Here is a 27,992-nt window from a genome sequence, read left to right as displayed (position 1 = left end):
GTTTCACGAATGTGGGCCTCAACTTCCCTACTCCAGCCCTCAGGCAGCTGTGGGGCGCGACGGGCCACCGCTCCAGGCTGGGGCAGGCGGGAGCGGGTCCGCGTTGACAGTGCAGGTGGGGGCGCCGGCCTGCGTGTCGTGAGTGTGTCTGCGCGTTCGGAGCGAACAGGCCGCTAGGATTTGTCCATCCTTGTCCTTGTCCATCCCCGCCACTGAGCGGGGCCGGGCCCTGACACATGGCGCAAAGGGGTCCCCGCGCGTAGCTGACTCCGGTAAGGACCCACTGCCAGACCAGGAGATCTCGTCGCTCCCTCTTGGGGCAAAGATCATGCCTTCTAGCCCTTTGGAGCCCTGGGAGCTTGTTGCTCCCTCAAGCCCCCACTAGCTTGGGTCAGCTTGCCCCTCTCCCTCGAAGCGGCCATAGACGTGTCCTGGGCCCAGCTCCCTCGCCCTGCCCGCGCCCGCCAGTCAGCACTGGGTACCAGTGCAGGGAGGGCTTCCGGGCGGCGGCGGACGGCAGGCGGGGACGGTGTCAGGTGGCAGGGACAGGCCCCGCCCCCTCGGCCCGCCCCCTCCCCCCCCAACCCTGCGCGCCCGGCTCCCGGTCCCGGCCTCGCGGCTGCGGCGTCTGCTCCCGGCGGCGGCGGCGGCGGCGGCGCGAGAGGCCATGGAGGCGGGCGCCGGGGCTGGCGCGGGCGCCGCAGGCTGGAGCTGCCCAGGTCAGAGGCACCCCTCCCTCACCTCCCCACTGCCGCTCCTTCCTCTTCTCTATCTCTCCTTCCTACAGACCCCCACCTCCTCCCTCCCTCCGCTGCTCCCACCTTTCCCTCCTAAGTCTTTCTCCCTCCATCCCGCCCCTCGCCCGGGCCCGGTCTCCATCTTTCCCGGCTGGGTCTTCTGCTACCGGCCGCATCCTCCTGGCAGTTCCTTCCCTGAGCCCCCTCCATCTCGTCTCTCCAGCCTGGTGGTGCTTCCAGCCCTGGGGGCTCCTGCACCCTCTCCCGCCCCGAAGGCTTCTGAGCGCGGAGCGAGGGTGGGGCGGGCGAGGTCCAGGGAGGGGAGGGGAGCGGCTCTGGCCCAGACCCCTTCTCACAGCGCCACCCCGCCCCCCATCACCTGCCTCCCCTTCCACGCAGCACTTCACCCTTTCAGCCGCGTCTTTACAGCACCTGTCCCTTCTCCCATCCTTGCCCTTCTCCTCCTGTCCCCTCTGAGCTCAAGAGCCACACACCCTTTCTGTCTGTGCAAGGGAGAAGAGCCTGGAACAAGGGGTGCTGAGGAGGTTGGGCGGCGCAGGGCGGGGTCCCTGCAGGCCCAGCTCGAGGGGCGGCTGAGAGTGGAGTCGCTGCACTGGGCAAGCGAGCCAAGCACTTCCAAGGGGATTAAAGCCCCCAGGGCTCCAAAAGGGCTAGAAGGCATGTTCTCTTCCCTGCTCCGCAGCCCCAAGCCGCCCCCTAGCATCCCACAATCCCTCCTCTCTTTCTGCGGGCAGGACCCACAGTGACCACTTTAGGTTCCTACGAGGTGTCTGAGGGCTGTGAGAGGAAGAAAGGCCAACGCTGGGGGTCCTTGGAGCGGCGGGGGATGCAAGCTATGGAGGGTGAGTTTTCCCAGAGAGCTTTCTTTCTCTCCCCATTGCCCAGTTTCCCTTCCCTTTTCCCTCCCCCTCCTGATCCCCAGCACTCTGGGCCAGGATACTGCCCTTTCCCCAGTTCATCGGAGCTCCCTCCGCCCCTCCTCAAGGCTCAGGCTTTGAGGGAGGTTCTGGGAGGTTCTGAGGCCCTAATCACCAGCTAACCAGGTTGTGTGTCCCAGGGGAGCTGCCAGAGAAAGAGGCCTGGTTGGACAGAGCTTTGAAGCAGCCTTTCAGCAGGGGGTTTGTTCTCACTGCCTGCCGACCCAGATCCCAAGCTGTCTCTTATTTTGAAAAGCAGGGAAATGAGCATGTGAATTGTCTTTCTGGTTCCACCATCACTAACTACATGTACAAGCCTTGTGGCTTTGGTTCTCTAGGATAGCTACTGCCTGAAAGAGACTGCCGGGGAGAGGGGCAGGTGAGAGGGCCAACCTCTCAACACTCGTGTCTCCATCACACCCATGCGACCTGGTAGTTGCTGCCAACACCAGGCCCCTGAAAGGATGCTGATCCATTTTCTAGGACTTCCTACGAAGCGTCCCCAGGTCCCTGTGCATACTCAGGGTGGGCAACCCTGCTCTCTCAAGGGGGTACAGATGATGCATAGGGTCCCAGATGAACCTTAGGCTGCTGTTATTAGAGAACGACCAGGGATTCAGAATTTCAAAACAAACGATCACCATCTAGACGAGAGTTTTGCTATTTAGAGGAACTGCATTGCAGCAAAGGAGGGGATGCTTACCAACCAGGGGCTGGGGACTAGCACATTCCATTTTTTTAATACATTAAAATGGCAGGCCTGCTTTTACACACAGGTACCTCAGACTTCCCCCAGTGTGGTCAGCAGGGGGAGTGGCCTCATAACATTCAGGGAGGGGAGAGGAACCATCTCCTCAACACACACACTCAGTGGAGAAAACAGAGGTGGACATTGTCTCCCCAACACACACACTCAGCAGAGAAAAGAGAGGTGGATGTTGTAGAAAGTTTTAAAAAAGCTATTTGATAGAGCGCATTTGAAAGAGCCCCCCAGATTCAGTAAAACATTTAGAATCACTCCATTTAGGTGTTTTCTTTCTCTTCCTACTGACAGGCAATGGTTTCTTATTATGGAAAGACTAATTTCTCACAAGCCACCTAGATAGTTTTAACTTTCTACAAAGCCCCAAACTGTAACTCTTGCCTCATTTGGCCTAAAGACACGTCCAGTGTCTGAATCCTTTCTTGACTACTTGTCCCACTACGCAGAGACCAGAACTGGAAGAAGCAGGAATCCTTATGCAAGCGTCACATGGCTGAGCCAGCCCCCAGCTGCTGGGTTGGCCCAAGCGCAAGGCAGTAATAGGAGGCCACCAGGTGCAGTACTGGTCCACAAAGGGCCTGGGAGGGGAATGGGCCACCTCCAACTGTGACCACCACATCTGAGGACTCATGAGTGCAGGTCCTGCCCAGGGGCTCCTTGAAGGACACCAGGTGGCACTATTATACCAGTCCTGAGACAGTGAGTTTGAGGGCCCTTGCAGGACTGTGGAAAGGAAGTTGGTTCTGACTCCTGGTGCGATGGGTATCTGTCCTAGGGGAAGTGTTACTCCCAGCTCTCTATGAGGAGGAAGAGGAGGAGGAGGAAGAGGAAGAGGAGGTGGAGGAAGAGGAAGATCAAGTGCAGAAAGGTGGCAGCATGGGCTCCCTGTCGGTCGGCAAGCACCGGGGCCTGAGCCTCACAGAGACGGAGCTGGAGGAGCTGAGGGCTCAGGTGCTACAGCTGGTGGCAGAGCTGGAGGAGACCCGGGAACTGGCAGGGCAGCATGAAGATGACTCCTTGGAGCTGCAGGGTGAGTGTCCATGAAAAGGCCAGAGGGCCTGGGCCCAAAGGCTCTGTGCTCACTGGATCCCCGGTGCCATCTCTCCCTCTAACTGCAGGGCTCCTGGAGGATGAACGGCTGGCCAGCGCCCAGCAGGCAGAGGTGTTCACCAAGCAGATCCAGCAACTTCAAGGTAATTCCTAGCCCTGAGGCTGGAGAGGCAGTGGCCATCCAAATACTTCTGTCCTGAGGGTTTGGCTGCAGCAAAGCAGACAAACATAATCCAATTCAGTAATTTCTCCTCTTTTTTCTCTTCCATTCTCGCCCTTTCTCCTTGTCTCTCCACTCTCCTCCTAATTTCCCTTCTTTTTGCGTCTCTGCCTGGCTCTTCTGTCTTCCCCTTCCCTTTCTTGCCCTCCTATTTCGCCCCTTCTATCTGTGGTTAACTCTCCTCTTTTTCTCTCCTTCAGCTGCCTCCCTTCACACATGCATCCCTTTTCCTTGGTTCTCCTGGTCAATGCCAGGGGTGGGTGATCAGGACTGAATTCCAAACCAGATTGCTTTTTCTGTCCCTCCAAGGGCACCATGGGAAGAGCAGCGAGCCAGTGAGAAGTGATTGGAGGGGAGTCTGCATCAGATGAGAATGCATCTCTTGCTCCCTAGGTCCAGAATTTGTGGCCCCCAAATCCCTTTCTTCTAATGCCCACATTCCCTTTGTCTCTGGGAAGCAGCAAAGCAGGCGTCCCACATTCCACTGCACCACCAAATAGGCAGCTTTTGTCACTTTTGTGGGCTTCCGGAAGGTTTAGGGGAGCTGCCCTAGAAAACAGCAGGGACTTTCCAGGGAGAACAGAGATCAAGCCAAAAAAAAAAAAAAAGTATAAATGGAGAAAAAAGGAAGGCCAGGAAGCAGGCCTGGAGAGGAAGATGCAAAGGTCGAGGAGAGGGAGGGAAAGATGTAAGCAAATGTAGATGCAAAAGCAGACGATGCAGCTGGGAGGGCAGAGGACAGGAACGGAGCGGATGTATTGCACGGGGCAAAGAGTGTGAGCACTGGCTTCAGATTACCTATATTCTTGGGCCCAGCTCTGCCACATAACAAGCTTTGTGCTCTTGGGCAAGTCACTTTTATCTTTCTGAGACTCGGTTTCTCATCTGTAAAATTTATTTATCAACCATTTACGGAGTCCCTGTATACTTGGAAGACCAACTATGAACGGGACAGACCAGATCCTTGCCCTAAGGAAGAGTACATTCTAATTGGGAGAGGCGGAAAATAACACAAGTTCAGGTGACAATAAGAGCTATGAAGACAATATAACAATATGATAGACATGGAGTGAGATGGGAGTTTATTTTTGACAGGGTAGTTAGAAAAGTTCTCTTTGAGACAATAACATTTGCACTAAGACCTGAATAATGAGAAAGATCTGAGGGAAGAGCACATCAGGCAGAAAGACTAGCAACTGCAAAAGCTCAGATGCAAGAAAGAACATGTATTTGAAAGACAGAACAAATGCCATTGTGGCTGAAGCAAAGTACACGTGGAGGATCTGGTAAGAGAGAGTTCTGAGAAGCAAGCAGAAGCCAGATTTCAGAGGTCCTTGTAGGCCAGCTGAGAGGTTTGGCTTTTATCCTAAGTCTAGTGAGAAGACATGGGAGGGTCTTAGCCAAGGCTGGAGTGATGTGATCTGCTTTACATTTTTAAAAAGAGCACTTTGGCCACTGTGTGGAAATTGGATGGAGGAAATGGAGTCAAAACAGTGAGTCTGGTCAGCAAGTTATTACAGTAGTCCATTCAAGAAGTGATAGTTGCCTGGATTAGAACAGTAGAAATAAAGATGATTCACAAGAGATTTTGAAAGTTGAGCCCTCAGGACTTCTGATGAATTGGACAGGGGATAAGAGAGACAAGAAAGATGGCAGCCTTGAGAAACTTGATGGTCGTCGGTGTCCTTTACTGGGAAAGACTTGGCAAGGAACAAGTTTGGGGGCTAAGGGAAGCATTTAAGACATGTTTTCTATGTGTTGAGTTTGATATGGCTATTGACATCCAAGTAAATATGTTAAGTTGAATATATGAATCTAGAACCAGAGAAGAAATTGGAGATGTAAATTTGGGAGTCATTAGCATACAGATGACATTCGAATCTATGGGAAAACATGAAATCACATGGAGAGATACAGGAAGAGGAGAAAAAGAGAGTCCAGTCCCAGGATTACTCCAGTATTTTAAGGTCCAGTATAGAAGGAGAAATGAATAAGAGACTGAGATAGGAGGAACTATGCCTCAGGTACGATGGCCATTGGGTTTTGCAAGATGGAGGGCTCTGGCATATTTCAGTGAAGACAGAAGCCTGATTGGATCGGGACTGAAGAGGAAAGGAGGTGAAAGGGAGGCGTGTACAGATAGGTCCAGCAGTCATATTTTGAAGAGAAGCAGAGAAATAAGAAAGCAGGAAAAAAATAAAGTCAAGGGACAGTTTTTGTTATTGTTTTTTTTTGTTTTTTTTTTTTTTTGAGATAGGACACACTAGATCATGTTTGTATGATGAAGGAAATGATCCAGTATAGCAGAAAAAGGCCTTTGCTTGGAGAAGGGGCATTCTTCCTTTCAGACAAGAGGGAAGTCAGGGGATCTAAAAGACGCAGGTAGCCAACTACGTGGGAAAATAAAGTTCTAGAGCGATTCCCAACTCAGTAGCTTTGTTTCTAGCATTAGATCTCATCCAAGCGGGGGCTGAAAGTCTGGTGAAGGCTCCCCCAATCCCCACCCCGCGAAAATAGTCCTTGCGCACGTGCGTTGCCGGTTTCCGCTAAGAGGGGGCGCGCGCGCGACCTCAGAGGTAGCTGGTGTTGCGAGGCCGTTCCGGCCGCCACAGCCCCTCGGGGCCGGACCGGCCTGCGGAGGGAGGCCCCCCAGGGAGACCACTTACGGGGGGCCGACGAGATGGAGGCCATAACCAGTAAGTGAGAACCGACTTCTCTGCCCACCCAGCCCGACTCCCGGGCCCTCGGACTCACCCCGACGGACCCAGCCCCGTTGTCAACCGGCGCCAGCTCTTCGGAACCGGGCCAGGCCCTACTAACTCCCAGCCAGGGTCCGCCCCGCCCAGCTTCCGGATAAGCCCCTCCCTCGGGCCTGCAAGCCCCGCCCCTCGGCCTACGGCGGGTCCTGGCCCTTTGTGTTCCTAATTAAGAGCTTCCTTAGGCTGATGGAGAACTTCCTTCATTTCCCAGTGCATCTGAGCATGCCATCTTTTTTAGGGCTAGACTCCCTAAGGGAGATTTGAAGCCGAACATCAAGGGCATATTAGGGAAGTGGAGATTGGTCAGCCCCCCACAGGAGCTCACCCCAGGCCCTAGGGCCTTTATCCTAATGTGACATAGGTGTCTCCCCCTCTAGACCGCAAGCTCCAAGAGGCGTAGTGGATAGAACAAGGACTTTGTTCCTTTCAAATAGGAAGGAAGTCAGAGAATCTAAGTGGGAAGATGCTTGGGTTTGGCACAGAAGGGTTAATCCATTAATACTTGTGAGTAGACCAAAGAGAAGAGGCAGCTGGGGTCCTAGGGAAGAAAAGACTGGCAAAAGATGCGCCAGAAGATGCACAGGTGAGCTTGGGAAAGTAGGGCAGGAGACTTTTCCCCCTGTCCCTATACAAATGCCAACTCAGCATTTGTATCTGTAGTACACCCGAATATTTATTCTCAAGTATCTATGTTCTGTTCTAATTTTTTAAAAAAATACCCAAACATGCAATTCTGTATTCGTTAGTACTCAGTAAAAGTTCGTTGATTAGACAAACCAAACCCCTGCCTCATTTATGCATAAGCACAGCAAATATTTCTCAAGCTGCATTATGACAGATACTGTGGCAAATCCTGGAGCTATAATGGTGAGCAAAACAGACATGTTCTCTGCCTTCATGAAGCTTATAACAGAGTGAGGGAGAGACCAATGTTTTACACAAACATACACATACACACAGTGCAAACTACAAGGTGCTTTGAGAGCATTTAATAGAGGACTGCTTAGTTTTTTGAAGAGGTGGCAGGCTAGGGAAAATTGAAATCTGAAGGGTGAGTAGAAAGAGCAGGAGTTTAGGGTGGGCAAGGGATAAGGACAGCGTGACTGCAAAAGGTTAAGGTCCTGACCCTCCCAACCCAATCCTCATTAATTCCCTAATGCTCAGTCCCAGTTTTGAATTCTCTACTGGTAGCAGTGCCCTTTACTCTCCACTTGTAGGTTCTCCTGATCCCGAATGGGTACCCATGTCCAGAAACCCTAAGATGCTCCACGGATACGGGGAGCTCTGACACATATCTTTTGTAAATTAAAATCTATTATAAAATATAGGCTTATGAAAATTCAAACAGCACCAATATATATCATATGGAGTGTAAAAGTCCCTATCTCATGCTATCTTGCTGCTCAAAAGGAACTGCTCTTTATGGTTTGGCACATAGATCTTTCCCAATCTTTTTCCATGTCTATGTATATTTGTGTTATATATTTATTATGCATATAAATATTTTTTTTTGCAAAAATAAGACTATAAATTTTATAGTTCATTTTTATTTCTAGTTAGTGTATTATGGAAACCTTTTTAGGTCTTCTCTCTAGATCTATCACTTTCTTTTAAATTGCTGCTGATATTCTACTTAACTGTTATCAATTTAAAAAATCCCTCATCGATTGACATTTATTTTGCCATGTTTGGTTATCATGCGATGAACCTACATTTGAATTTCAGCTGTGAACTCTAAATACACGTTGTTTTGGGGCCGCTACTTACCTCAGGCAGTTTATGGGAGCTCTGAGGCTCTATAATTCTAAGCTCCCAGACTGAATGGATGAGAATAGTCTGTGTAAATTTTTCTAACCAGAACATTTTTGGAAAGACTAAGGGCATCAGTAAAATACTATAAATTAGATTTGGTCTTTAATTGTCAGGCTATTCCTTAGAAACACTTAATACTTTTTGTTTGCAGTAGCCTAAGTTACTGCTTTTGGTGTCAAGCCTCAAAATCTACTTTTCTACTGTAACTTACTACATAGATTCCCTCTGTTCCCTTTTGAGATATTCCCTTTATTCCATACCAGATGAAACTATTCTTCTCTGATGGCGTAGAGACTAGGTGGTCAGGAGTTTCCAGATGAGAAATAAGTCTACCTTTACCTTTGTGCTTCTAAAATATGGTTAATTAGTTCCCTTATCCTCTTGACCATCCGAACCTCTGGGATTTGCAGGCGAGCTGCGGTCTCTACGGGAGGAGATTTCCCTGTTAGAGCGTGAGAAAGAAGTCGAACTTAAGGAAATAGAACAGGAGTTGCATCTGGCCCAGGCTGAGATCCGGAATCTGCGACAAGCCGCGGAGGATTCTGCGACTGAACATGAGAGCGACTTGGCGTCCCTGCAGGAGGACCTCTGCCGGATGCAGAGCGAGCTCGATGACATGGAGCGCATTCGGGGAGAGTACGAGATGGAGATCACCTCCCTCCGTGCGGAAATAGAAATGAAGAGCTCGGACCCATCCAATAGTTATAGTCTCTCAGATTTCTCTGAGATGCAAGGTATGTGAGCACAAGCCCTCCTCCTGTTCTGTCGGTAAAATCAGGCAGAGAGAGATAGTGAGTAAGAAGATGGTGGAAGGTAACCTTAAATCATGAATTGGGAACCTCTAGAAAAAAAAAAAACCTCCAGGTTGAATTCAAGACTAAAAGGGAGAAAAACTTAGCCAGATGTCTCACAGCCAGCCAATCCGTAGTCGAGAAAAAAATAGCACCATTGGAGATGTACCCTGAGAATTCTTTCTCGGAGAGCCATCCATCATTTGTTGATTCAACTCTGCTAACAGCCTTCCTGGAAAAGACTGGAGCTCTCCAGTTCTGAGATGGGAGTACAGGGGCCAGTCACCTTGGGAAACTCTTCTTGTTGCTCTGGCATCATGGCGCTTTGCCTGGACCACTTTCTGGGGAGGCTCCAGTCCTGTTCCCAAGCCCTGGGCTGCTAATTCATCGGCTCCTTTAGCCCTCCCCAAAGTAGAAGCTTTAGGGGGCCACAGATCAGAGCACAAGACAGCTAGAGAGGAAGGGAGGTTATTTCTAGTAATACATGAGGTACTCAAAAGCTCAGAGCCCGGCTTTCAGACAGTGAGTCTCCCAGCTAGTTGCTAGGATTCATGACATCAAAGAGTTTGCCTTTATTCTGAGGCTAGATTGATGATCTTGGTATAATGGGAGGGGCCCTGTATTAGGCCAGGTCAAGCAAAGGCAAATCAATAAGAAACCAAAGAACTGCAGGTTTCTCTACCTGTAACAAGCCTCTCAGAAGAGCCTTTGGACTGGCGATGCTAGGAGAGGGCGGCCAGCCCAGGGAAAAGGCTTGGACGGGACTTGTGCAGCCTTCAGTTCAGCATCTCGGCTCCACCGATTAACAGGGTGACTTTAGTCTTGTTATTATCTCTCTGAACTTCAGTTTCCACATCTGTAAAAACTGGTTAATAAAACTTTACAATTAGATGAGATCCTGAAACACGAAAAGGACCTTAGGGAAAAATGTAGAGAAATCTGACTAAAGTGTAGAGTTTAACTAATAGTAAAGTAGCAGTGCTGGTTCCTTAATCGCAACAAGTGTACCCACTGTCAGATGTTAACAATAGGGGGAACTAGGTGAGAACTCTCCCAGGGGATTCCGCACTGTCTTTGCAATGTTTCTGTAAATCTGTTCTGTAAAACTATTCTAAAACAAAAAGTTTATTTTTAAAAAAAGGAAAGAAAACCTTACAGAGCTATTTGGGGGATTAAATGAAATGCCTAGCACGTTGAAAGCACTAACATACTACATACTAACTGAATCCGAGGCCGAAACCATCAAACCTAATGCTTAGCAGATGGTTGGTTTTTAGTAAAGATTAGTGTCCTTCTTTCCGTCTATGGTAATTTGCAGTATTCCAAGGACTTCTAATTGGAATAAACATTAAGAGTGAATTTCAGGGCGTTGAGGCTGACAGCAGGTAAGATAGGCCTTGTGTTCTAATTAGAACAAGTTAGTATTTTTAAAATGTCAGTAGAATTAGTATTCTAAGAAAAATCTTAATCATGAAGAAACAAAACATATGGGTGTTCGTATTACTGCAGCATTCAAAAGTATTGGTACCTGGTACTTAGGGACTTGTGCTGGGGCATTTCAGCCGGATCTCTACTGATGCCTGAGGATGATATGCGGGTCCGGTTGGGATGGGCCCTTCTGTCGGCAGATAAAAGATCGTTAGAAAGAACTCTTGACCATGTGCAGGCCAGTGTTTTTGGTGTGGCAATAAAGGAAGTAAAAGGACATTCAGGATGCCTGGACTGTCTCTGAAAGGCCAGGACTGGCAGCGTAACACCTGGGAGCTCACATCTCTCAGCTTTTTGTACTAAAAGTATTATAGGAAGGCAATCAAACAGTTCAGTGGAAACTTTAAATACAATAAACCAAACAATTCAACCCTCACAAGCTCCTAAAATCCTAAGACTCTGTCTCGTTTTTGTTTTGTTTTGTTTTGTTTTTTACACCTACTGCACCTGGTCTTCCTAGGTGGTCTCCCATCCAAGTACTAACCAGGCCCGACCCTGCTTAGCTTCCGAGATCAGACGGGATCAGGCACGAGATTCAGGGTGGCATGGCTGTAGACTGGGGTTTTAAATATGGGCACGCAGGTCAAATCTTCTGTAAAGATGAAAGGAAGGGCAGTCTCTTGAAAGAAGACGAAGCTCTTTTCGCAGCGTGGAAATTTCTGGGCCCTGTCTTCTGAGCCTCTGCCTGTGGTATCTCTTCTGTCTTTAGAAAAAGAAGAGCTATTCAGCCTTCTGCTATCAGATTTCTAGGCAGGAAAATTAGGGTCTGGTTATCAGTGCTTCCTCCCTAGGACCTCACTTCTCTCTGCTTGTCCTCTGCAGAAGAATTGCAACAACTGCGGGAACGCTACCATTTTCTGAACGAGGAGTACCGGGCCCTGCAGGAGAGCAACAGCAGCCTCACAGGGCAGCTTGCAGATCTGGAGAGTGAGAGGTACAGCCAAGAGGCTATTGGGGCTCTGTAGGACTGGGCTTTTCCCTGAGTAGAACTGGTGAAGGCAGATGCTGATGCCAGGCTGATGAGCATCCTTCTGCTCCTGGAGAACTGGTCCTTCCCATGGTGTCCAAAGGATCCAGATACGGCCTAGAAGCAGGCTTGGGGATCTAACCCAGTTGTCTAGAACTAGAGTCGAGTGAGTGCTAAAGTTTAGTTTTCTTCTGTTCTAGCCATTGGAGTCTGGTTTGATCTCCTCTAGGGTAGATTGGAAGTGATTCCTTTGTTGTCCACATGGTCTCAATTCAGTCTAGTGGCCTCCAGTTTAGAGCTGGCTTGACATCAGGCCCAGCCTCAAGCTCAACTGGACTTACACTCATAGGGTTTCCCAGAGCCAAACAAGCCTTTGCAGACAGAGGTGCTTGGCACTTTTTCTGTACTCTTCTAGGGTGTTTATTTGAGAGGTAAAACACAATAGAAGACTCTTTACTATCTTTTGCCTAAAATGAAGGCATCGAGACCACACTTGGTAGGTGATGCCAGGCAGAGCTCTCTCCCAAACATGGCTCTGGGGTTCTGGATTACAGGACACGAAGAGCAACAGAAAAATGGCTGCTGGAGTCCCAAACACTAAGGAATATGATGTCAGCAGAGTCTCAGACTTCAGAAATGGATTTCCTGGAGCCTGATCCGGAAACCCAGTTGTTACGACAGCAGCTGCTGGGAGCCGAGGAGCAGATGCACGACATGAAGAACAAGGTAGGGGAGAGAGGCCCCTTTCATTGTCTCTCTCCTGGCCCGTGGGGGAGACATCTCCTTAGACACAGGGCTGACAAAAGAGGCATTGCACGATAGCAGGAGATAGTGCTCTGGAGCCTTGCTTGCTTGCCTGATGTAAATATTCTCCCAAGCCTGTTCTTGGAGTGCATGTGGTACATGTAGTAAGTCACCTTCTTATTCTGTTCCCCGCAGTGTAAGGAATTGTGTTGTGAGTTGCAAGAGCTACAGCATCATCGCCTGGCCAGTGAGGAGGAGCAGAAGCGGCTGCAGAGGGAGCTCAAGTGCGCACAGAATGAGGTGCTTCGGTTTCAGACTTCCCACAATGCCACCCAGGTAAACACTGATGGGAAGGGACTTTGGGGAGGGCAGAAGGGCCTCCATGGAGTCGCTGCCTCAGGGGAGGATGAACGCAGAGTAAGGCTGTGCCCTCCTGATTCTTGCCCTGCAACCAGGGCTACAGTCTACTGGAGACGTCACATAGCATTGCATTCTAGAAATGCAAGTCATTATTGAGTGTCTGCCTCAGAGAAGAAACCATACCAGAGACCTGTGGGAGCAACTCAAGATGTCTACATCTGGAAAAGAACCAAACTGGTCTGCTATTTCTTGAGAGTAACCGTTCTACCCACATCCTCCCCACCACAGAACGAGGAACTGAAGACCAGACTCTGTGCCCTGCAGCAAAAGTATGATGCTAGCCAGGATGAGCAGCATGAGCTCTTGAAGGCACAACTCCAACTTCAAGCTGAGCTCCGGCAGCTCAAAATCATGAAATCATCAGTTGTAGAAAGCCAAAGTGAGAAGGTAACAGCAACCAGAGGTGAGGGGCGACTTAGGTGCTAAGAGCTTTTGGGAAGGTGCATAAGGGTAGAGAGTTAAAACGACTCCAGCCACCGCCTGTGCAGCATCACAGGGGAACTCCGGCCACCCTTGAGTACTACATTAGATGAGAGGAGAGAGGACAACCGGTAAATGAAGGGCAGGAAGAAGTCAATTCTTAGACCGTCCGTGTCTGAGAGCGACTCTGGCAGAAGAGAGAGTGGGTGGCTTGAGCATCCCAGAGGTACTGCCCAAAGCCCCCTCCACCATAGGAGTTACTGTGCCGGCTGCACAAGCTGCAGCTCCAGTACCAGAACCTCATGTGTGAGAAGGATAAGCTGCTGGACGTGCAGCAGCAACTGCGGGAGGACCTGCAGTACCATGAGGCAGAGGTGCAGCGCCTCAAGGACATCGCAGGCTGCTTCCAAGAGAGCACGGAGAAGGTAAAAGAAGCTTCAAGTGAGGGAGAGGGTAGCAAGGCAGAAGCTTCTGGGAGAGGACTGGTATAAAGGAGGAGTGGGGATGCCAGGAGTTCTGTGGAGTGGCTGTTGGTGAGGAGGATAAAGAAGTGCTTAGTAGAAAGGTATGTCAGAGACTCACGACGCTCTCAGTTTCCTTGGATTTTAAATCAGAAAATGGGCCTATCAAAAAGAAGCCCTTTTTCTTTCCCAATCCCCAAAATGGAAGCCCCAGGAGGTCTCTGTGTAGAGCCTGTTAGGGACAGGTGCGTCTGGGGGAGCCCCCAACGGGATGAAATTGGGACTGGAAGGGACAGGGTAGGATCCCTTTAGCCCCTGTCTGAGAGGAGAGAGTATAGCCACTGGGGCTCCTGGGGTGATGGCGGGGCCTGCCTTCCCTGCCCCAGAACACAGAGATGCAGTCCCAGCTTGAGGAGATGAAGCAGCTGTACCAGAGCAGCAAAGAGCAGCTGGAACATCAGAAGCACATGTTTGATCAGCTGGAGCAGGACTTCCTGCTCTGCCAGCAGGAGCTGAAGGAGCTCAAGACCACCCAGTCCCTCACAGAGGACAAGGGAAAATGTGCTGATAAGGTAATTGTAATTAAGAGAGGTGAGATCTCCTGGGCACTTCCTCTGGAGAAAGGAGGTAAGGGCAAAAGATGAAGTCATCCATCCGCCCAAGGGGCTTGATGGGCTCTTATCCAACCACAGCTGAGTGTGGCAAGGCAGGAAACAGAGGCGAGAGTCCCATGCCATTAACTTTAAAACAGTTTGCATTGACCTCGACCCTAGCCACAGCTCGGGATCAGTACATCTGAATCCAGTCTGAACACCTGAAGGTTTTGCACATAATTCCACGTGTAGGGTATCTTGTCATTCGTGGAGAAGAACATACACATAGGCCCATATATATAAATTTTATTGTTAGAACTAGAAAGAGTTCTACACGTACCGGTTTTCTGAGGCAGATTGCAAACACTCTTGTCAGATGGCATGGTCTTGTGCCCAGAACACTGATTGGATATTAGAAGGACCTAGGCTCTTCCAGGATTTATTCCGTGACTTCAGAGTCATTAAGTCCTCTAAGCTTGAATTTTACCCAATTTAAATTGAACAGAATACTATTATCTTACTTCCTTTTAGTAATAAATCCTGGTAGTGATAAATAAAGCCCTCCTTATTCATTTTCTCTATTTTTCATAGTGTGTAAAATGCAAGTCATTATCAATTACTCTGTGTTGAGCACTTTCAGGATCACCAGTAAGGAAATGGCAAGGTGTTAAAGCGTGGTAGAGAACAGGCACAGGATTTTCAAAAAATGGTGGAACAAGTCACATTCTACCAGAAGACTCAGTAGCTCCTGCCACAGCCAACAGCAGGCCGTGTCCCCAGGGAAAGGCCTTCGGGAGACACAGAAGTGGGGAGGTTATTTTGGGCCCCCTAACAGTCCACCTGCCTTTCTACACCCAGGCTTACATTTCCCCTTTTCCTCATTCCATTCCCACTCAATTTAGGGGCCCAGGGGGTCCATGCCTTGCTCATCACCTCCTCTTCCGGTGGAAGAGGAAAAATGCTGGTGTACAGAGCTAGCTTTTTCTCTCTGGTCACAAAACAGCATTGAGATTAGTCTGAGAAGATTTGGGGTTTGGGAATCACAGCATGATTTAGTCTTCTCAACCCAAATTCGGCAATAGCGCCTACTTTTCTAAAGATTTAAAACACGATTGTGAAAACAAAAATGGGAAAAAATTAGTGTGACATTATGACCGTATTGGTAGGGAGCATACTTAGGTCTAAAAAAAAAATTGAGAGTAATGGGAATAGAAGGAACTAGAATGACCAGCAGGGTAGGAAAATGGCTTATAGCAAAGGAAAGGGCCAGAGGAGAGGGAAGCGGGAAGGGAGAAAGGAGAGGCGTTCATAACACTCCCGCTCAGAATGCTCTTCGAAGTGCCCGGTAAAGGAAATGTAGAGCAGAGCCAAATGGCAATCCCGAGCAGGCTGCTGGCGTCCCCCACTCAGTGTCTCGGCCTGGGTGCGCACAGCGCGTCTCGGTACAGGGAGGGAGACCCTGCCTGGTCAGGTGTAAGAGGTAAGAGGCCAGCCGCACAGGCAGAGAACCACCTTGCAGAGTAACCGCCCCTCCATGCTCCGCCCCGTCCAGTGTGATGCGCTGCTGTCCAGACTTACAGAATTGCAGGAAAAGTACAAGGCCAGCCAGAAGGAGATGGAGAAGCTGCAGATGGAGCAGTGCGAGCTCCTGGAAGATCAGAGGAGGCTGCAGGAGGAGCAGGGCCAGCTGCAAGAGGAGCTGCACGAGCTCACATTCCCGTTACCCAAATCTGGTCTTGTGCAGAAGGTAACCACAGCCAGGGAATGGCAGCTTACTGTGGAGAAACTGCTTTGAGAGGCTTCCCACGTGTGACTAGGGAAAAAGAAAAGGGTGGAGATCAGACTTTTTCTTTTCCTAACCGACCACTCCTTACTTTTTCACCACTCTTCTCAAACCAGAAAGCTGATTAGGATTGTACACTTCGAAATACGTTTTATGCTCCAGACTCTGTCCAGCATTTTATATTTAGATAATTAGTCCACCTGGAGAAAATATACTTGAAAGCACATTGTAAACTACCGAATGCATCCATATAGACGAGACCTGCTCATTACTAGCAGGTCTCCTCCACAGCAGGGCTCCCTCCACCCCAGGTGGGCTGTGCAGAGCCAAACCAGAGACTTCCAAGGGAAGGGCCCCCGGCGGGAAGGAGGCAGAGGTCTTTCCATGTGGCCGCCACAGTTCCTGCCCCCTTCCTTCCACTGTACTTCGCAGAGTCAGGACCTCCTTTCAAAGTTACAAGACCTGTGTGAACTGCAGCTGCTCTACCAAGGCATGCAGGGAGAGCAGGAAAAACTGGTACACAACCAAGAAGTGTTAATAAAAGAACAGTTAGAGCTGCACGAAAAACTGCATCTTTGCAAAGACTCTCGTTTCCGGGAAGTGTTGGAGAATCTGGAAAGTTCCAAATCGCCTAGGTCCTCAAGATATGGTCAAAACAAGGTAACCATAGCAAGAGGCAGGGACAAGTTTCTGGGGGCAGCAGCATGGCAGGGAAAGGGGCTGCGTGGAAGGGTCCAAGTTTGGGGAGGCTTGTGTTGCCAGGAGGAAGGATGAGGCTGAAGCCCTGACCTGCCCCATCCATGACTGCTCATGGGCTCAGTTAAGATGTGGCTTTAGATGTGGCCCAAAGACCTCACCCCCATGTACGCCCAGCTGCAGCCGTGTGAACACTTAGAACTGGGGTGACCCGAAAGCCTAGAATCACCTGATCATTTGATTCGGTCCCTTCAACATCTCATTTTCCAGATATATAATCCCGCTTCAGTTTTTGCTGGGATTCCTTGGGCCTGACTCGAAAGGTGTCATTCTTTTCTCATGAGCTGGTTGATGGTTGAGAAGTACACTTTTCAAGGATCAAAATCTGTAACCTTTCGGGGTTCTTCCTCAGGCCAATCTGGGACCCTTTATTTCCAAGAGAAGAGGTCCTAGCATGCGGGAACCTTGGTCCCGACCACACTGTCTTCGTTAGAACGTTGGCAGCAATAAGAGCCATGTGAGGGGAGTTAGGCACCAGCAGGGGGTCATGCCGTGAGGCCTCACTGGTGGAGATTTCCATACGCGTCTTTTGGGTTTGGGGGATGAAGTTGGTCTGAAGTCTAAGTGGGAGTAAGGAGGAATAGAGAGATAGTTTCAATTTCGGCAAAATCAGTCCATTCAGATATTAGCCTGGACAGGAAGATCCAGGGAATAGCAGGCGTCCAAACCGAGATTTAGTCAGATTCCAGGAGCATCAGATCTCAGCCTGGGTAACAGAGACCCAAAGCAGGTATAAAATATTTCCTTAACCGGTCAGATCTCATCCTGGGCATCAGCGGCCAAGAAGTCAGTCTCAGAGGGCCTGGGAAACCTGCCCAGAGGCCAGATTCAGAGCTGGGGCAGGAGTATAGGAACTCGTAGTGAGATCTTGGTTCCAAGTCTCCATCTTCTGAGGAAGGAATTCTTCGTCTGCTCACATTCAAGGCCAGGGCTGATTTTAGAATTGGGGGTAGAGAAGGGGCCTGAGTCTAAAGGTCAGGATAATGGGTACACCTGACTGAGGAGAGGGAAGGATAAGGAACCAGAGTGTTCTCGAGGCCCACTCAGCACTGCTCCAAGGAAAGAGAGATGTAACTGAATGCAGAAACAAGAGAAATGAGAGCTTGGAAATCTTGGAGCGTCTGCCCTGGGGAGATTTTCCCCAATGATCAAGAAACTGACACATGCCGGTTACCTGTAGGCTAAGTCGAGGACCTAGACTGTGGTGAGACTGGAGTGTAGGTGTATAGTTCTCTAAAGTGTGCTCTCGGACGTCTGCACCAGGAAGGGTGCAGCTCGGAGGACCGCGGTGTCAGTAACGATACTGTCTCCCTACCCACTCCCGGCAGTCCAAGGTGATCGTCGCTCAGATACGGGTTCTGCAGGATCTGTACGAGACCAGCCAGACTAAGCAGGAACTACTGCAGCAGGAGCAGGGGAGGCTCCAGGAGGAGCAGAAGAGGCTACAGGCTGACTTGCAGCTCTGCCTGGAAGAAATGCAGTTGCTCCAAGCCCAGTCCCCGTCTATAAAAATGAGCCTCGAGTCCAGCAAGAAGAATAGCACAGCCAACAGCAGTGAGATCTGTGAAAAGACTGACAATAACAACCTTGATGACAACGAGAGCTATCAGAAGAGTTACAGGAGCTCCCAGGCCAGCGATGAGAGCTTTCTCAAGAGCTACTACAGTACCACCAGTGAGACCTGTGTGAAGAGCCACCACACCACCATCAGCAGCAGTGGCAATAGCTCTGACACCTTTTACAAGAGTTATGTCACCAGCAGCACTGAAGACGCATCTGCTGAAGCTGAAGATATAGAGGTAAAAGCAGGCAGATGACAGGTCAGGCAAGGAAAGAAGGTTCTTGTCTTATTAAGACGTAAGTCACTGGGGAAGGGCACAGAAGGAAGGTGGGCAGTGGGGTCAGAGCTGAGCTGGGTAGCTTGCTGGAAGTAAAGGAGGCACGCCGCCCATCTAGTCTGGAGAGCTTTCTGTCTGGATGGAGGTCTAGGGTGCAGGACTTTTCATCAGCACAGTCACGGTGCTCGCTATGGGAAGAAATACAGGATCCCTCTGGGCAGCTTCAGGTCCTATGGCCATTGTTTTGTACCCAAGGAAGGGCTTAGCAAGGAGAGTGGGGTGGAGGGCAGGTGCATTCCAGGGTGCCGTCATTACTCCCCCACCCTCCACAGCACTTTGAGGAAATGGTCTCCAAGGTGCTGGTCAAGCTGCAAGGGGTGCAGGCCATGTACCAGTTCAGCCAGGAGGAGCACGACCTGCTGCAGGAGAGGATGAGGAAGCTGCTGGACAAACAGAAGTTGCTGAAGGAAGAGCTGGATGCCTGTGAAAAAGAATTCAAGGAGTGCATGGAGGGCCTTGGGAAACCTGTTGCCTCCCAAAACGACAAGAACGAGGTAACTGCTTTCAGGGAGGCAGGGTTTCTTGTGGGAGACCCTGGAGCCAGAGGAGGTCGTAGCCATTCAAAGAGGCTGAGGAGAGAGGGTCAGGAGCTCACTGCCCCGCTCTCTGCACGGCTGTTCGCTTCCTGGTCAGATGGACAGAACAAGGACTGAATCCCGGGAGGCCTGGCAGTCTGCTGTGTTGCTGATGGACGTTTCCCAGGTGCCCACAGTACTGGCATTCGCTGATCATCAGGACCCTTTGAATAATTTTTTCTTTTTTCCCTATGCCACTTCTGTTCTCTGTTTTGCTCTGTGTCCTACAGCACTTCTGGTAGAGTTGTATTTTTTTCCCCCACCCATTTTCTTTAGTTATTTTGTGTGTATTTGTCTTTGTGTCTTCAACTAGATTGTAAGCCCCTCAAGGACAGGGCCATGTGTCCTTCTCTTGGATCTCTCATAATGCCAAGAAGAGTACTCTGCATCCACTAGCAATGGGACGGAAGGCATTGTCTCTGACCAAGAGCAGTCCACAGTCCAGTGGGGGTCACTGTGTGCACATGGGAGAGGCTCAGAGCAGTAGACAACGTGGGCCTAGGTTGCTTCGTATTGGTACTTGCCAAGGAGACCCTGGTGTGCTGCCAGAAGTCAGAAAAGAGAACTGGAGACTAGGAGGCAGGGTTGGGACTTGCCTCTTTTTCCAGGAAGAGGTGCAAGTGCCCAGGTACATTCTCAGGAGTGTACGATGCCGTTCCTTAGATGATTGTACTTAGTACAGAGAGAAATAGCTTGGGTGAAGTAAGAGTGCCCATCAAAAATCACTGTAGAATAAACCCTGAGGTTCAGAAGGGGTAGCCAGATAGTTAGTTATTCCCCAGACAGATCACAGTAAAGATGTAATTTAAATCATCCTTTTTGCATCACGTTAGATATAAATGATCAGATACCTCAAGTTACGGAGGAGCTCTCTGTACAACTGCGTTAGAGGATCATTTTCCACCGTTTTGTGTTTTCTTTATTATCTATTTCCCCGTGAGCTCCAGCAGGGACATTTCTGAGGCAGTGACCCCCAGGCAGGGCCCAGGAGTCCCGCATAGGCCCGGCTGTGGGTAACTGGCCCTCCACTACCAACAGATCAAAGAACTCCAGAGCAAGCTGCGGGAGCTGCAGCTGCAGTACCAAGCCAGCATGGATGAGCAGGGGCGGCTCCTGGCAGTGCAGGAACACCTGGAGGGGCAGCTGCAGTGCTGCCAGGAGGAGCTTCGCCAGCTCAAAGAGAAGCGGTCTTCTGTTGCCAAAGAAACCGAGGGAAAGAATAGCAGTAAGAACTTGAACAAGAACGCCAATGGGGTTAAAAATAAAAAGGCGTCCAAGGCAAGCCTGCAGAGTTCTAAGGGCAGCTGTGAGTCTGAAAAGGTGAGTAGGACCTATGCAGCCAGATAAGCAGAAAGGTAGAGGAGATCCTGGGAAGAAAAGTCATCTCTGCCACCATTCTGACCAGGTAGGCGTTTGTAGAGAAGCTCCTGGGGTCTCTAAGGTGTCCAGAGTAGTTTCATCTTAGTAGCAATTGGCTACTAAGTGGTGCCCCCTTTTCCTGTGAAGTTAAGGGGAGAGTGGAATCCAGGCCACTCGTATCTGGAGTTACAGCCCCAAAGGACCACAGCCCCTAGGCTGGACATCTGCTTCAGTTAACCTAGCCCAATTCTCTGGGGCCCCTGTTCTTCCCGGGTCACACGCCCAAGAGAAGGACCAAACGGATGAAAAGAGGAATTTATTCCAAGCACTCGTGCGCACACATGTGAAAGAGGACTGGGCAAAACAGGAGTCGCCACGTGGGGGTAGCAAGAGCAGTGGAGGTGCAGAGCTCGAGGATCTGGCAGCTAGCCATCTGGAGTGGCGAATGGCCGGCTAGACGCATCGCCCCTGGAGCCTGGGCGTGACTGCCCCCCACACTGCTTGCAGGGAGGACCATGGGTCCCAGATGCAGTGCTGGGAAGCACAGTGTTTTTGAGATAGTTCAGCACAGCCTCGAGGGCACGGATCTTCCCAGGTAACAGCATCCCCTGTCCTGCCCCACCTCCGCCCCACAGAGTCTGGAGGTGGTGCTGTACTACAAGGCCAGCCACAGGGATTTAGATGATCTGACAAAAGAGGGAAAGAAAGAGGATACGGAGGACGAAAACAAGGAAGAAATTAAAGAGGAATCGAAGGAGTCCTGGGATGAACTAGTTTCTGAGCCCCCAGACCCGACAGAAATAAAGTCCGTAGAAGGTGAGGAGGGCCTCGAAGACTCCCAAGACCAGGAGGAGAAGGAAGAGGACGACAGCTCTTCCCCTGAAGCTTCAGAGGAAAACAACCCCCTCAAAATTTCCGAGAGCAGAAAGGTAACCGCAGCCAAAGGCTGGATCAAGTGGGAAGCGGGCCCTTGGGCTCAGGCGCCTCAGTGTTCAGGGCGACCCAGCCCCAGGATGGACTTCTGTGGGTGGAGAGGCCAGCGAGCTCTGAGGCATAGCCCTCGGGGAAGGCAGAAATGGAGCCAGGTTTGGAGAGAGTGGTCTCTCTGCGGGAAATGGCAAACATAGGCCAATATGCCATGGAACTGTCCCGCAAAGGCCACCTTTGCTGGGAACCAAGGTGGGGTCATTGGAGTCCTACCTGATTTCATTTGCATGGTATCCCTGTGACTTACGTCAGGAGGGAGGCTGACAGAACGAGGCCTTCCATCAGCCCGCGGCAGTCACTCAGTCCTTCTCCGCGGTGCCCTGTCAAGTTTGACCTTTGTTGTTGCTGCTATTAGGAGTGGGTGGGGGGCTGGCAGCATCCACTGGGCTCTATGAGGCATGAGGGTGGGGGCCTGGGTGATCAGAAGTGGTAGTCAAAATAGTTCTATCCGTACAGCAGGGGCATTGATCAGTCTGGGGAGACCAGCCTGGACCCTAACCTTTTAGTAGCTGGATCTTGAAAGGCTGGGGTGGGAATGTCCCGTACAAAAGCGTGTCTGCGTTTTAACAACCGATACATTGGTCCAAGTACGTACCAGCTGAATTCCTGCTGTGGTTGAGGCCAACTGGGGCTCTGGCTCTCTGAGGAGTTCGAGTCCTTCCCGAATAAGCCCTCAGTTCACAGGCCAGGTTCTTTCTGCCTCTCTAAACGCAGGGGAAGAAAATCAGTCTCTTGTGGCGGGGTGTCCAGCAAGCTTTAAGGCTATCTGGGATTTTCTGGCAGTTCGGTCTGCAGCACTGGCTTCGGATCCAGCGTGCAGCCCTCTCAAGCTTGTGGCAGACCACAGCTTCGGGAGCTGAGAGTGGGAGCAGTCACAGCCCCTCAGTGTTGTATTTCTTCGACTCCATCGTATTCCACCACATTCTGGTTCAGAGCCTCGTAGATTTCCTGGCCTTGGGTGCCACATTTCTGAATGCCAGACCTGATTTTTTTTACATCGAAGTCGAGCACATTCTTGGTGTCAGCATATGAAGGTGTCCTTTCGGCGCGGTGGGTCCTGTATCTTTTGCAGGCATCTCTACTGGCAATGTGTCACCGCCTGCAAACTCACTTTCTCTCTGGAAGATTGTTGCAGTGAAAGAACTAGCTCTTCTCCGCTGTTAGCTCGTTTGAGTGCATTTTGTCTCTACCACAGCATTACACTCCTAGGGCATCGTAGGGACCAGAGCCCACAACACTGAGGGACTTGATGGAAAGCAGCCAGAACAAGGGGCTAACAGACATGTAGCCGGGCAGGAGACGAGTGCTTCCTAGGGTGACCCAGGCAGAGTTTACATCGTACTCATCTGCAGAGCCCAGCTTTACTTTGCCAGAGATTCACCGTTTTAGTTACTGACCTATGGGAGAGGTCTAGGTGCAGATCACCCCTGCTTAACAAAGATATGAGAGGGATACAACAAGCCAGAAAGCCGGAGCCATCGCCTGATTGGGACCTCAGCTGCTGCTAAACCCATTTCATTTTGCATCTTCTGGAGGCTCCCGGTGGGAAGAACCAGGCCCGGGTAACAGAGAAACATTCTGCCGCTCCCACGGACCACTTGTTTAACCTCTGATCTCTCTCTGTTTTCCTTTTGTTTTCTCATCTTCGTTATCTGTTGGATTCATGTGTGTTGTGTCTTTTTGCCACCTCTCATCTCCTGGCCTCTCGTTGTGCTTCTTTCTCGTTTGATCTGTTGCAGCCATCCCCTGCCCCCAATCCCCCCATCTTCTCCTTGCCTCTCGTAGGCCTGGTGGTCATATCGGCTTTGCTCTGGTGCTGGTGGGCCGAGACGTCGTCCTAACACAGGTACTGGTATTGCGTCTTCTCCTTCGGAGGGATAGAGGGAGGGTGCAGGTTGCCCTGGCCTCTTCTCTTTCCCTTCTCTCTGAGCCGCTTGCTTCTTGCTTTTGCTGTTTTAAAACAGGCATTACGCAGGTCTGAGATTTAGCCCTAGTTTTGCCTCGGGCTCCTGCAAAGCCCATGACATGTCTTCATAGCCCATACGGAGTTAGAATGCTTCCCGTTGACATGGTTTGAATTTCTGTCTTCTCACTGGGAAAAATTTGGATGAGCCCAGCGCTGTGGCTACTTTCAAAGCTGCCTGACTACTTCCCACGAGCTGATGTCTGTCTGCAAGGCTGGCCTGGGTGCTCTTTGTCTCTGCTTTGCCCCAGAGCCAAGCTCTCTCTGTTGTCGCTACCCGGGATGTCAGAATAAGGAGTCACTGCTTCCCCTGTTGTGTGAGAGAGGAGGGCAACTTCAATTCGTCCTTCAACCTTGGGGAAAATGAGACCGAAACCCCTCCATATTACTTTCTACTGAGAAGTTCTCTGATTTGGAGCTTCTTGTCTCCAGAAAAATCAGAACGAGAGTGCCGGGAAATATTTCCTAGTTCTTTGGTTTATCCCTTTCGGGGGCTGGATTCTGCTGTACCTGGCTTTCCAAGCTGGGCTTTCTGGAGAGAATGTGGTATTGGTGAAACATTTACCCCAAGCGGAGATGCAAGCGTTTTGGGGGAACTGAGACTGGTACGTGCTGGGCGCCTTCCAGTTGGCCAGTCCGTGTAATCTGGTCTGTCGACGGGATACCAAATTCAGGAGGCGGAATGCGGTCTTATGGCCCAATGTAGAACCCTAGGGTTCCACCTGTCTTCTGGAGTTTGTAGGCTGTTCTCTCTTGGCCTTCGTTGGCTCCTTTCTCATGCTGCCCCTGCCACGTCCACTCCCCAACCCTCTCTCCTCACATCCCGGGAGATGGAGTGTAGTTGGCTTAACGGCTTAGGTTCGGAGTGGCAACTGAAGCACATGTCGGTAGCTCTTACCAACATTTCCTTTTCTCTCCTTCATTCCCACTCTCACTTTTATTTTCTCTTCAAATGCTTCTTTCTATCTTTTAGACATTCCGGTTATGCCCGCAATCTTTACCTCTTTAGTGACGGGGTCTCTCCCTGCACCTGTTCTCCCCTGTACACTTCCCGATTTCTAAGTCCCTGTAGGATGACCCGGAGCACTCAGGCATAACCTTTCACCGACTCAGACTCTAAGGACTTAACTTTAGCAACAGATAAAATTCCAATCCTGTTTCCTCTTATCATCTCTCCTCATTTCGAGAGATTTTCTTTGGTCGCTTCCAAGTAATTAGGAAGACATCATATTTCTCTTTATTCAGCTCCGGATCACGTTAGCTCTCTCGATAATTAATATCACATTGTTAACTTCAAATAATGTTTATACAACCCCTTTGCACAGTGCATGTGCCAAGCCTCCCCTCCCCCTTACCCGTAGTTGATTTTTTTTAGATCCAAGGCAGAATTTTTCATGTATCCCTATTAGAGATAAACCATTGATCTAACCTGTGAAGTTTTTTGTGTTTTGTTTGTTTGTTTGTTTGTTTGTTTTTTAATTCTCGACTCTGGTCTCAAAATATTCCCTTTCCCTACCATCTTCACATCATCATCCTCAGGGGTGAGAAGCCCACCCTCATATCCTCATTCACGTTACAGAGGAGGGCCGAGCCTCTCAAGTGTCATCTCTCCAGTCTCTTTTATCCACCTTATTGGTCACATCATAAACTGTGCTGTCATCCTACTCTCATTTCTTCATATTTTCTCCAGTGATACCCTGGAAAACTTTGTCAAACACCTTTTTGTTTGTTTGTAAGAATATTTATTCAAGAAAAAAGAAGTCTTTTTAAAATTAAAATTGGCAATATATCAGATCGAGGTGTACAGTATAGCGGTTAGACATTTATATAGTTTACAAAGTGATCTCTCTGATAAGTCTGGTACCTATCTGACACCACACGTAGTTATTACAATATTACTGACTCTATTCCCTATGCTGTACTTCACATCCCCAGGACTGTTTTGTAACTACCGATTTGTAATTCTTAATCTTTTCACCTTTTACACCCAGCCCCCCCAACCCCGCCCCCCATCTGACAGCCATCAGTATCTATGAATTTGTTTCTGTTGTAAACACCTTGATTAAGGCTAAAATATGATTTTCTTGATCCGTGAATTTAGTAACCCAGCCTGAAAGGAGTGACATGACTTAGCCCTCTGTGACACCCAAACCAGCCCTCTGTGCAGCCTGTCTGGAATCTTGCCTCTGCCCGGCGTAAAGGGCACCAGTTCTCACTTGCGGGCTTCAGCTCTTTCCCCTTAAGACGATCAGATGGACATTTTTAGCAGTGCGCACTAGGATGTAATCATCTGCACATGTAAATATTTTTCCTAGCTCCCTTATCAGATATTGTTGTACATGAATTGCTCTGTATACCCACCTCCGGCATTGTTTTTGCTTTCCATTTCATAGCTTATGTCCTTTTTAGTAACTATTTCTATAAGGAAATTTTTTTGTTGTTCTTTATAAGTTGGCTTAAAATCTTCTTTTCAGATCCCTCATTCTCTGAGCAAATGCATTCTTAGCATCAATGGGCTGTATTCATCCTTACTTTTGTTACTTTTCCTCATAGCTTACAACTAAAAACCCAAATTCTGTCTTTCAAGTAGTACAGCAAAAAAAAAGTACTGAAAATGGGAACTATTTCCCCAAGTATGTATTTTCTTGTCCAAGATTTCATGTTCCCTAAATGATGTTTTTTGTTGTCCCACGAATCAGCAGGATTTGCTATGGTCAGCAGAGCCTGGAAGCCTCCGCCCTCTAGTACATGCTTAGGAAGTCAGTCGACACACCCAGCGGCTGGGGGTGTTTTAATGACCCTGGCTGGCATTTGCCTCCCAGGGCCAGTGACCAGCTTCCGCAAATTTCCTTGGGCCAGCATCATTCTCCACGAAGGGTTTGGGCTGCCTAAGAGCCCCATATTTGCCTGCACTCTGTGGCACACCTTCTCCACTTCCCCCGTTTAGTCTAAACATCCTCTTGACTCTTGAGTTCATTCTCTTCCATGAAACTAATGAGGTGCTATTGCTTTTCCCAAAGGCCCACATTTTTTTTTTTTTTTTTTTTGCCGTGGAGTTTGATCCTTTCTCAACTGCACCCATTTGGATAGTCTGAAATCTGACTCACGCGGGAACTGGTATTCTCATTCCGTGGGGCGTGCTTACAGGCAGTCACCTCGGGTGATACACATAGTATTGTTCCAGGATTCTAGTGGTGCCAGGACTCAGACGGCACTGTCTCCAGTGGTTACCCAGGAGGTAAGAGGGACCGGACCATGATGGTCCTGAGGTGTCTCCAGCACCAGTAGGCAGGGGATCTCTGGCTTAGGGAAGGGTTCAGAAGGCCAGGCACTACTCACCATTTGTCTTTGGTCCCCACAGAACATGTTTGGGATGTGGAAGCCTATGGTGTTCTTGGCTCTTGCAGCTGTGGCTCTGTATGTGTTACCCAACATGCGACAGCAGGAGACAGAGTTCTGCCTCATGGAGTGATGGCAGACCTGGGCCAGCCAAGGGGGCAGATCCCCAGTGGCTACTACCCTCAGCTTTGGGCAGGACACACTGTGCCAGAGCCCCCACTCCACCCATATGTCCCATGTGTCCCCATCTTCTTAGCCTCAGTCACCCAGGCTGGAAAGGCTTATGGGGAGCTAGCTGCTGGCTCCCATCTCCTCCTGCCTTGTATAAGAACTTGAGTTCCTTGTAATTAAATATCAACCTAACTACATAAGACTTTGTGGCTTTTTTATTTGCTAAATACCTCACAACACAACCAGAACAGAGCGGTTCCCCTTAAGCCAGGTACCTCGCAGAGGATCTGGCTCCTAAATGTGATTTCTCACTCTACAGATGACCTCAGAAATGAGGCTGGCTCCTTGTGCTGCCAGCCGAATCACAGATGGATTGGTCTTTGCATATTAACCTAATCTCAAGGAACTCGCCTGGGCACACAGAAATGGAATGAACTGGGTACTTTGTGCGAGAGGGACCCAATGACCTGCCCTTAGGTTCTGTGCCCACACCTATCTCCTGCGAGAAGGATGCCCTGAGATCTGTGTGTGAGCCTTCGTGGCTTAGTCCTATGACTTCTCAAGGGATTTGCTCTCAGAGATGACTTATTAATCACTCAGGGCCTTGGCTGTAAACAGGTGGCACACTCAAAAAGCTTTAACTGAAGAGTTTAATGAAGGGACAATGTATAGAAGGCAGAGCTAGGAGAACCAACCAAGAATAGTGAAGTCCCCAAGCACCAGCAACAGTGGATAGTGACTATTACCCCAGGCCTGAAGCGGGAAAAGGGGAGGAAGCAAGAGCTTGAGACCTAAAAAGGGCCCCCAGATACGCATGGTGGCCACAGGGGGATAGTAAGGTGGCCTTTACCACAATGAAGTTTATGTACTCCCCAACCCTCCTCCCACCTGCCAGTTTCCTGTTGGTAACTGATCCCAACTGGGAGCCAGAGAGCAGAGGTGCCCAGGTGACATCATCTTTTGAGGTCAGCTTCCTGGAGTTCAGAGTGGGACAGAGG

General features: G+C 49.8%; 1 protein-coding gene and 1 pseudogene across 7 annotated transcripts; one reads left to right on the top strand and one right to left on the bottom strand.

Moving 5' to 3' along the window:
* The first annotated feature begins 659 nt into the window (after window positions 1-659).
* Window positions 660-27,194, top strand: CCDC136 (coiled-coil domain containing 136). Of its 7 annotated transcripts, XM_039860927.1 has the most exons (18): window positions 660-719; window positions 1,493-1,600; window positions 3,214-3,468; window positions 3,557-3,631; window positions 8,690-9,013; window positions 11,381-11,492; window positions 12,080-12,251; window positions 12,465-12,605; window positions 12,918-13,076; window positions 13,364-13,534; window positions 13,957-14,142; window positions 15,716-15,910; window positions 16,379-16,606; window positions 18,031-18,501; window positions 18,873-19,094; window positions 20,214-20,495; window positions 21,170-21,463; window positions 26,846-27,089. In XM_039860927.1, the coding sequence occupies exons 1-18, from the start codon at window positions 668-670 to the stop codon at window positions 26,954-26,956; spliced, it is 3,558 nt and encodes a 1,185-aa protein (XP_039716861.1). In that variant the 5' UTR covers window positions 660-667; the 3' UTR covers window positions 26,957-27,089. The 7 variants fall into 7 exon arrangements, with proteins under 7 accessions (XP_039716861.1, XP_039716864.1, XP_039716862.1 ...); XM_039860930.1 differs by lacking the exons at window positions 20,214-20,495; window positions 21,170-21,463 and adding an exon at window positions 23,307-23,367 and having other exon boundaries at window positions 26,846-27,194; XM_039860928.1 differs by lacking the exon at window positions 21,170-21,463.
* LOC120601420 (uncharacterized) lies at window positions 10,994-11,115 on the bottom strand (annotated as a pseudogene).
* Window positions 27,195-27,992: the final 798 nt, after the last annotated feature.

The sequence above is a fragment of the Pteropus medius genome, unplaced genomic scaffold, assembly GCF_902729225.1.
Source record: "Pteropus medius unplaced genomic scaffold, Ma_sr-lr_union100, whole genome shotgun sequence".
NCBI lineage: Eukaryota > Metazoa > Chordata > Mammalia > Chiroptera > Pteropodidae > Pteropus > Pteropus medius.
Note: the sequence above shows the minus strand (reverse complement) of the source record. Positions and strands in the feature narration are given on the sequence as shown.

What these genes read in the sequence shown, in the direction of transcription:
- CCDC136 (XM_039860926.1), top strand. Translation starts at nt 668, where the DNA reads ATGGAGGCGGGCGCCGGGGCTGGCGCGGGCGCCGCAGGCTGGAGCTGC. An exon ending in TGACTCCTTGGAGCTGCAGG is followed by an intron (nt 3,469 to 3,556) that starts GTGAGTGTCCAT and finishes CTCTAACTGCAG; the next exon opens with GGCTCCTGGAGGATGAACGG. An exon ending in CCCAAAACGACAAGAACGAG is followed by an intron (nt 19,095 to 20,213) that starts GTAACTGCTTTC and finishes CACTACCAACAG; the next exon opens with ATCAAAGAACTCCAGAGCAA.